This window comes from Nicotiana tabacum, chromosome 6 (genome assembly GCF_000715075.1).
Source record: "Nicotiana tabacum cultivar K326 chromosome 6, ASM71507v2, whole genome shotgun sequence".
Classification (NCBI taxonomy): Eukaryota; Viridiplantae; Streptophyta; class Magnoliopsida; order Solanales; family Solanaceae; genus Nicotiana; species Nicotiana tabacum.
The window spans coordinates 191,268,290-191,277,669 of NC_134085.1; the positions used below are offsets into that span (position 1 = coordinate 191,268,290).

Below are 9,380 nucleotides of genomic sequence, written 5' to 3' on the forward strand. Positions count from 1 at the left end.
AATATGCAAATAACTAAAAAATAATTAAATTAGATAGGAGGAAGTATTACATCATCAATAACGTCATAATCATTTAGAGTATTTTTAATAAGACTCTTGTCATTTTCAGAAAAGTAGCTTTTTTAAATGAAAAAGTTGGTTAATGTTTTCAATGAACTATTTATCCCATGTGAGTGGAAGTTAACTTTAGAGTTATCTTGGCTTTTAACTTCACATTATTTACTTTTAATTAACACTTACTTCAACTATTATCCAATTTGCTAATAACATATATAATGTTTTTTTTTATTATTTACCATTCATAAAACAAACATCAAAAAAATATATTTCAAGAAAATTATTTTCCATCAGAAATGACTTCCGTAATGTTATCCATAATTATCTATTTATTTAGTGTTAACTCTCAAAGGTAGATTAACAAAATCTTGCTAATAAATAGAGTAATAAAATTCATCTCATCCACTAATAAATTCCCCCCTTTTCTCGTTCGATTACTGAAGTCCTACCCCCCACCTACCCACCCACCCACCTACCCACCCAAAGGTTGAATGATCCGATCTCATTCATAACAAACACCCCTGTAATTTATTACTGTCCTTAAAAGCACAAAAATCCCCAGTCTTTTTGTTCTTTTTTTTTTGTATTTTTTTTCATTTGTTTCGGTGGACCAACTTTTAGCCAACCTCCAATTCCTCCGCCGTGACAAAAAGAAAGGATGAAGAAAGCGACGGTGGGAGCCGCCGTGGTTGGCGCCGCTACGGTATGTGCTGTGGCGGCATTCATAGTGAACCACCGTATGCGCAAATCTAGTAAATGGGCACGTGCTATGGCTATTCTTCGTGAATTTGAGGAAAAGTGTGGGACCCCTGATGCTAAGCTCAAGCAAGTCGCTGATGCTATGACCGTCGAGATGCACGCTGGACTTGCCTCCGAAGGTGGTAGCAAGCTCAAGATGCTTATCACTTACGTCGATAATCTCCCCACCGGGTATGATTAGCGGTGATTTTTTGTCGTTAATGATTGGTGGCATTAATTCATTGGTTGGAATTTTTTTCTTTTTGCTCTGTGAGTTGAAATCTGATTTTTTCTTTTAATTATCTTTCAGCTTTTATAGATTTGGTGACCCTAGAGATTTGGCTATCCTGTGTTGAACCTAATTGTCAAATGTACTGTTTCATAGCGTTTTACTCTAGCATGATCCCAGATTAAGTTGTAGGATTATATTCGTAATCTCTACTTAATCGGGATATGATGAGGAGGGTGTGAAATGTATTAAAGATTCAGTCTTTTTTATTTATGGCGGTGGTAATCCGGCTTGCACCGGTAGTAATCCGGCTTGCACCGGTAGTAATCCGGCTAGCTGGTGCATACGTGGGTACATGCTACCAATTCTTAAGCAGGTGGGAAGAAATAAGATTTGAATCTTAGACCTCATGGTTTTGGTCCCACTTCACTGACCGCTGTGCCACACCCTTGGTGCAAGATTCAGTCTTTCTTATTGTTTGTTCTGTCTTATATGATAAGTACTGGGGAGTATATGGATATCATTTACTTGGAGTTGCATTATGGAATTCTAGGATACTTCTATTTTCTTGTGTTATTCTGCTTTACATATTCTCTGTAGTTTATTAAGCTATTCGTTGATGTAATATGTGGTCGAGAGAGCTGTAAGCTGGTACATTGTGCATTTTTATTAGAAGCAGTAAACAAGATTTAACTGAATTTATCTCCAGTATATAAGTTACTCCTCAAATTCCCTGGACATATCCCTGATTTGAATTTGACATACAGGGCAATGGCATTATCAATGCAATTTGCAATATGAGGTCAAGTAATTTTTTTTGCAATGGTTGTGATGTGTGCTTTTGCAGCTATCATCTCTCTCATCAGTGACTGTTTTAGTATTTTTTTGAAACAGTAGCCAAAGTATACAGCCAGTTGTGCTATGCATAATATTTCTTGAAGTGATTTAACAAGTTCTATATAGCGACCGGTATAACATTTGATAAAACGAGGATATGCTAAATGTTTGTTTCATCAATACTTTTTTTTGAGAAGTTTGTTTCATCAAAACTTTTTGAATTTAGTGATGAAGCCGGCGTCTTTTATGCGTTGGATCTTGGTGGAACAAATTTTCGAGTATTGCGAGTGCAACTTGGTGGAAAAGATGGTGGTATTGTTCATCAAGAATTTGCGGAGGCATCAATTCCTCCAAATTTGATGGTCGGGACTTCAGAAGTAAGTACTTGTCCTGTTGTGATCTTGTTTCCTGCTATATTGTTTAACCACATTCCTTTTGAGCTCTTATAGTTGACAACTTAACATGATTTCAGGCACTTTTTGATTATATTGCGGCAGAACTTGCAAAATTTGTCAACGAGGAAGGGGAAAAGTTTCAACAACCTCCTGGTAAGCAGAGAGAACTAGGTTTCACCTTCTCATTCCCGGTAATGCAGACTTCAATCAACTCTGGGACTATTATGAGGTGGACAAAGGGCTTCTCCATTGATGATGCGGTATCCATTGCCATCACTACTTTGCATTTCCTGTTTATCACAGTTCCTTGTAGAGTCAATATATCCATATTAACCTTTAGTGATTCGTGCTATGCTCAGTTCTAGCCATCCGCTCTCTGCAGCTTGGTTGTGTTCTTTCCAATTTGGTTTCAGTATTTCTGCTAGTTCTGAAGATAAGATAAAATGATTGGTTTTCCCTGCTGATTTACTTTTCCAGTTATGTATTAGGTTTAGACGCTAAGATATGATTGGCCTGAAAGAAAACTTTGATACTAGAAATTTTAAGATTTCATCACCCATTTATGGAAGAAGTGTTATTAAAGGTACGGATAAGCACTAAATGTTGGGTGCAATGAAACTTTGGCGCTTGCCTTGCTTAGACGGCTTCAATGGGAGCACTATTAAATGTAGTATGAAAAAGCTAGTCACTAAATCTAGATGAGAAACTTAAGATTGCATCTTTCCATCTGAATCAGAAACTTCAAAACCATATATTTTTGTTCAGTTGATGTTTCACTTAAGGGGGAATTCCAGTTCCATAACATTTCCTTTGTGTTCATTGTTATTTTTTCTTTTGCGTGTATAAGTGTGTGCGTGTGTCTATAAATACATAGATACACACACACACATTGCTAAAGCGGGCACTTGAAATGCCCGTTGCGCGTAAAGTTCCAACAGATCTTGGTGCTTTTCTATGATTTTTGCTTTTGACAATACTAAATGGAAGAGCGAATATATTTTTCTTGTTCCATATATTCTCTATTCAAAGATTAAGTCCCTCATTTGGTTAGTGGGTATAATCAACAAGTGCCGCATCAAATATGGTACTCAATTGTTGATGCGGCACTTGTTGATTGTACCCACTAACTCAATATGGTACTCATTTGACAACAGCATATAACTTAATGTCAAATGAATGGTACTCAATTGTTTCCAATACAAAAGGGTAGAATCATCATGTAAGTTGCAGCAGTTTATGTTAAAATTAACAACCATTATGAAACCTGATAATTGTATGCTGAGAAAAAGTATTAGATTTAACAAACTGCAGAGCTAAGCTTATGGTAATTGCATGGACATAGGTTGGCCAAGATGTTGTTGGAGAACTCACAAAAGCTATGAAAAGAAAAGGAGTTGATATGCGGGTCTCAGCTCTGGTGAGTTTATCTGGTGCCACAGAGGAATATTATTCTATTTAAATAGTGTGTGAGGAAAAAAGATTTTGATAGTACTACTTATCAGAAAAGCATGTTAGTGCTGCTTAGTTGTAAAGTATTGATTTTGACTTATGTTTCAAAATGGTAGGTGAATGATACTGTTGGGACGTTGGCTGGTGGTAAATATACACACAACGACGTAGCTGTTGCTGTTATCTTAGGTACAGGGACCAATGCAGCTTATGTGGAACGGGTGCAGGCGATTCCAAAGTGGCATGGTCCAGTGCCAAAATCTGGTGAAATGGTTAGGATCTGTTCAGTGACTATTGATCTTCTTTTCTCTCCGATACTGCAGCAGGAATAGTTGCTAAATGCATCCTGTGTTTCTTTCTAGGTTATCAACATGGAATGGGGTAATTTTAGGTCATCCCATCTTCCCTTGACACAGTATGATCATGCGTTGGATACTAATAGTTTGAATCCTGGTGATCAGGTGATTGTTTATCTGCTCTTATAACTTGTAGTAGTAAGCTTGCCTAATGTTGCGATTAATTAGATGTATCTGAAGAATATTTCTGTTCATCCTAACAGATATTTGAGAAGATGACTTCTGGCATGTACTTGGGAGAAATTTTACGCAGAGTTCTACTCAGGGTGGCTGAAGATGCTGGCATTTTTGGTGATGAGGTCCCTCCAAAGCTCAAGAGTCCATTTGTATTGAGGTACTTCTTTCATTCTTTGTAGCTTCAGAATTGTCGATTAATTCCCCTTAACGCAAATTGCATTATTAAATAACTAAAAAGCTGATCTTCACTAGTTCTCTTGGTAAATTATAACATGACTTGTGTTTCGTAGTATTCATTTCCTTCATGCTTAAGGATCTTATCACTCCTTTCTTGGCTTTTCAAAGATCCCTAGAGGCTGTACAGAGCTCAAGGGCTATATTTTCAGCTAGCTTGGGAAATCCTTTTTCACCTCTCTCTCTAATCCACTGATGTGTTGAACTTGTAATTTGATTGTAATTAGATAAAAGCCTTGCAAGTCAATGTCACTTGCTCTTTACAACATGTCTGGATACTAATGAGTGTGGCCTGTGAAATATGCCAGAGCTAAGATCGATTTAGAAATCCTTCAGTTAACTTTAGTTTCTAATTCACTTGCTTCTCATGCCTTTCTAGTTTCCTTGAATTCTTGAAAGCATCTGTTTTGTTTGCTTGTGCACATTCAAACAGCCCCAGTGATAAAAATGTAAAACAATATGCAGGACACCTGATATGTCTGCTATGCATCATGACATATCCTCTGATCTGAGAGTGGTTGGTGACAAGCTGAAGGATATTCTAGAGGTAGATATTATTGCTATTCAACACTTGTCTAAATAAATAAAAAAGGTTATCTTTCATTAGTGTCTTTATATATACCCGTTTATGAAAAATAGGGATCTTTAAAACAAATTGGCACTTATTAGTTTCCTCATTGCTCACGGGTATGGAATATACTATTATTTTGCCTTGACGAGTAAATTTCACGAGAACTATATCACTTCTCCTGTCACTCACGTTGAAACAAAGGCTGGAAAGATTTGAACAATGAATAGATTTTCTTTGCTGTGAGGAAAAAACTGAAGAAGTATCAGATAGTGATGAATCAAATGGAAATTTTTGTTTGCAGTAATTGCCTAGGAGTTCTACCCCTAATATAGTGCCAAACTACACATGATATATGTGTGAAACAAAATAATGTGGCAAAAGTGCTTTGTCGTAAGAAATCAATAACTGCAGAAGACAAGTGAAACTAACTTTTAAAGCACCCAACTTAAAGCTTTCAGAAGAAAAATAATTTCCATTTTAATTAGTATATTAGGAAAAGAAATATGTGGTACATTCTTTTGTATAGGTTATCTTTTAAGCTCTGCACAAATATGAAGGGGAAAAAACTCTTTCGCAAGATGGAAAGGAAGAACATTTGAAGGTTTAAGATAGCTCTCTTGAATTATTATAATATTTCCTGTTCATCCATAAGATCATAGAATTATCCACGAAAAAAGAAACAATGGATTTATTCCTTGGAATATGGAAAACGAGATTTGAGATTTATTGATATTTGTTCTTTATCAACGATTCCTTTGAATTTTGCTATAACGTTTACTTGATCATATATTTTCATATCACCAAACATGAATTCACACTTTCTTTATTCTGCCATTTAGATATCTAATACCTCCTTGAAGACAAGGAGATTAGTCGTTGAGCTGTGCAACATCGTTGCAACACGAGGGGCAAGGCTTGCAGCTGCAGGTATATTGGGAATCTTAAAGAAGATGGGAAGGGATACACCTAGGCAAGGTGGTCCAGAAAAGACGGTTGTAGCCATGGATGGCGGATTGTATGAGCACTATACAGAGTACAGAACGTGCTTAGAGAACACATTGAAGGAATTGCTTGGAGATGAATTGGCGACAAGCATTGTTTTCGAGCACTCCAATGATGGTTCTGGCATTGGTGCTGCTCTTCTTGCTGCCTCTAACTCAATGTACCTTGAAGATAAGTCCTAGGAGTGATCAAATCCCTTTCTTGCTAGAGGAAACCACCTTTTACTCTTTATATTTTGCTCTCGAGCATTTTCTTCAATTTTTCTCCGGATTATACCATCAAGCATATTTAATAAATTTCCCAGTACCTTTTTATCTCTAGGAATTTTTTCCTAGAAATGCCTACACATCTAGCATACCTTTTTAAGTCGCTTTCAGCACTGTTGGTTCTCTCTTTAATCTCTTTTTCATTTACTTTTGAAATCAAATTCAAAGGCAATAAATTGGGGGAATTTCCGGAGAAAGCCGGTTAATTGGGCATGCCTGTTTAGCCTACCATGGATAAAAAATGGTAGCTCTGTCCTTTTCATTTCCAGGCATCAGCAATTTTCTTACTATTTCCTCTCAACTGCCTGTAATAGCTTTGGGATTTTCCAAAAAGGAACACATGGAGTGAGTGAAAGCAGAAGCAAAATCTTTATTGATGTTATACAGTATAAAACTGTGGGATTATAGTTTGTTGTTCTATTTGTAGTATAAAACTGTGGCTCAATTTTCCAAACTAGAGTAATTAGTCGTTTTGATCAAAGATTTGCTCTAGTATCCAAGATCTGAAGTGAAGAAATTAGGTTCTAGGTTAAACTGAAGTTTTCTCCCAAAAATTGGGAACATAATATTCCCAAGTGTTTCAATATTGTAGGAGTAAAAACTTGAGGAATGTGGTTTATTCTTCCTGTGGGTGCTGCATTTTATTTCATTCCATTTCTCCAAGTGATGTTCAACTCTTTGCGGCTTTAATAGTTAAATATATTAAGCATCAGAAAGATAGTCACTGTTTCTCCAAATACATTGATTCCTGAGACTGATTTGCCAAATCTGTTTCTCCAAACTAGTAGGGTCTACGCAGACCTTACACTTATCATTTCCGATTGACCCTCGGCTCAGGCTAAAGAGAAGATAAAAGAAGCCCATATATGACAACCAGATTTCATAAATCAGGGAGAAATAATAAGCATTGCCAATCTTCCTGGTTCCCGAATCCGAAGTTGTAAAGAATCGGCTTTTATTGATTATGAAAGTGTCATCTACTCAAATATCAAATCAAATCATCTGATGAGATAAACTTCAATACTTTACTGAAAGCATATGGAATTTTAATTTACAAATCTTCTTTTTGATTTCAACAATTCAATGCGTATCGTATTTTTATCAAGGAATACATGTATGTATATATACTCCTACGTAAAAGAGTTGGGGCAAATGGAGAGGGTTCACCTAATATAGCCTCGGCTTGAATTCAAACCTTAATTTTTGAGGTTATTACCCCTTCTCTTTCACTCCACAGTCACTACGAGCCTACTTTTAATTCACACTTGAAAATACTCCTTTGTTGTCTTTAGAATGTTGGGGTCATCGACAGGGCGGTCATTCTATAAAGTAAGTAAAACAATTGCTTTAGGCCCCATATTTGTGGGGACCCCATTTTTTGTTACACCTAATAGGTTATGTATTAATTTTTAAAAAAGTTTTGTGAAGTGAAAAAGTTCGATTTCTTTCTATAATAAATATAACGATTTGCAACTGCTAAGCTTTTTGCCAAGGAAATTTGCACTTGAAATAAATATCGAACCCAAATTTCATAAGAAACGTGTGATATATATGAAGTAACAATTTTATGATAATGTTGATAATGAAATCTCAAAATCTTTCGAAGAGTCCTTTAGAGGATGAGTTATTCACATTTTATTTGATGGAGCGAAGTAAAAGCTAAGGAGTGGAAATTCAAAAAATTCTCTGGGAAAAAAATTGAGATGTCTCCTACGTTACCCATCGATTACTTTTATACATAATAGACAAGACTATTTTTTCACATCAAAGATTTGAGCAATTCGAAACATATGAAAATATTTTTGATTTTTTATTTAGCGGTAAAAATTAAGATCACTAGATGATGAAAATTTGAAAACATATTACTTTAATCTTGAATGTTCCTTAAAGCATAAGAATCAATTCAATATTGATGATTTAGATTTATTTTCTAATTAAAAGTATTAAGAAAAATAGTACAATTAGAAGATAACAATTTAATTGATACACTCAATCAAATAAAAAGATCTGATTCTTTTCCAAATGTCTATATTACTTATGGAATAATGTTAATAACTCTTGTTACCGGTGCTTCAGTGGAAATAAGTTTTCGAAATTAAATTAATAAAATCTTACCAAAGATCCACAATGTCTCAAGAAAGGTTAAGTGGATTAGTTATATTGTCAATTGAGAAATACTTATTAGGAGTTATTGATTATAAGATAATCATTAATAACTTTGTATCTAAGAAAAGCTAGAAAAATAAACTTCAAATAAATAAATAAATAAATATTTAAAAAAAGTTAAGGCCCCTCATAAAGTTTGACTTTAGGCCACAAAATTCATCGGACCGCCCATGGTCATCCAATACTTGTGTGTAAATTCGGACATTATTTCTTTCATTGAAATTTTTTTAATTACAAGTTCTATAGTTAATTATTTGGAAAAAAATTATAGCCAGAAAACTGTCTTGATTACCCAAAGAGTAGTAATACGAAACAGAATAGAGAGAGTATGTTAGATCTGTCATTTGTAACAAGGAACAGGAACAGTAGAATGTAGCCTTACAGCAACGGGTTTAACACAAAATATAGATTTGTACGTAAAAATCTATTGAAATTTCAACAAATATTAAATTTGAAGCCAGTACAATGAGTCAATATTAAACAACTTAAACCAATAAAATTTAGAATCCTGAATTTATCTCTCTTTGGGAAGGACTAGCTAGCTCCAAACAAACCCGTGAACAAAGGAAAGTATTCGACTGATGACTCATGTAGTGCGTATTCACCGATTAACCTCAACGACAAAACCTCACATCATCTGCTTAGGGTGGATTATTTCAATTTAAATTTAAGAATTAAATGTATTCCTTACTAAATTAAAAAGTACGTATTAACTAAAATCAATATTATCCTTAATCCTAAAATGATAATCCTGGTAGTAATTTTCAACCAGTAAAGCTTTAATCCATTTTACACATACATCTGTGTATGTCCTGCATAATTACACGTTGATTAAATCAACCGTCATACTTTAATCAAGGTTAAAAGTTTTCTGCTAATTAAGTGCTAATATAATGCTCAAGA

The 9,380-nt window shown here is 34.8% G+C and overlaps 1 protein-coding gene across 1 annotated transcript; it reads left to right on the forward strand.

Moving 5' to 3' along the window:
• Positions 1 to 634: 634 nt before the first annotated feature.
• On the forward strand, positions 635 to 6,502 carry LOC107807808 (hexokinase-1-like). Its single transcript, NM_001325809.1, is given in 9 exon segments — positions 635 to 987; positions 2,088 to 2,238; positions 2,334 to 2,516; positions 3,599 to 3,673; positions 3,822 to 3,977; positions 4,068 to 4,166; positions 4,265 to 4,395; positions 4,938 to 5,019; positions 5,883 to 6,502. Coding segments are annotated over 9 exon segments (1,494 nt in total). The 5' UTR covers positions 635 to 715; the 3' UTR covers positions 6,228 to 6,502.
• The last annotated feature ends 2,878 nt before the right edge of the window (positions 6,503 to 9,380 follow it).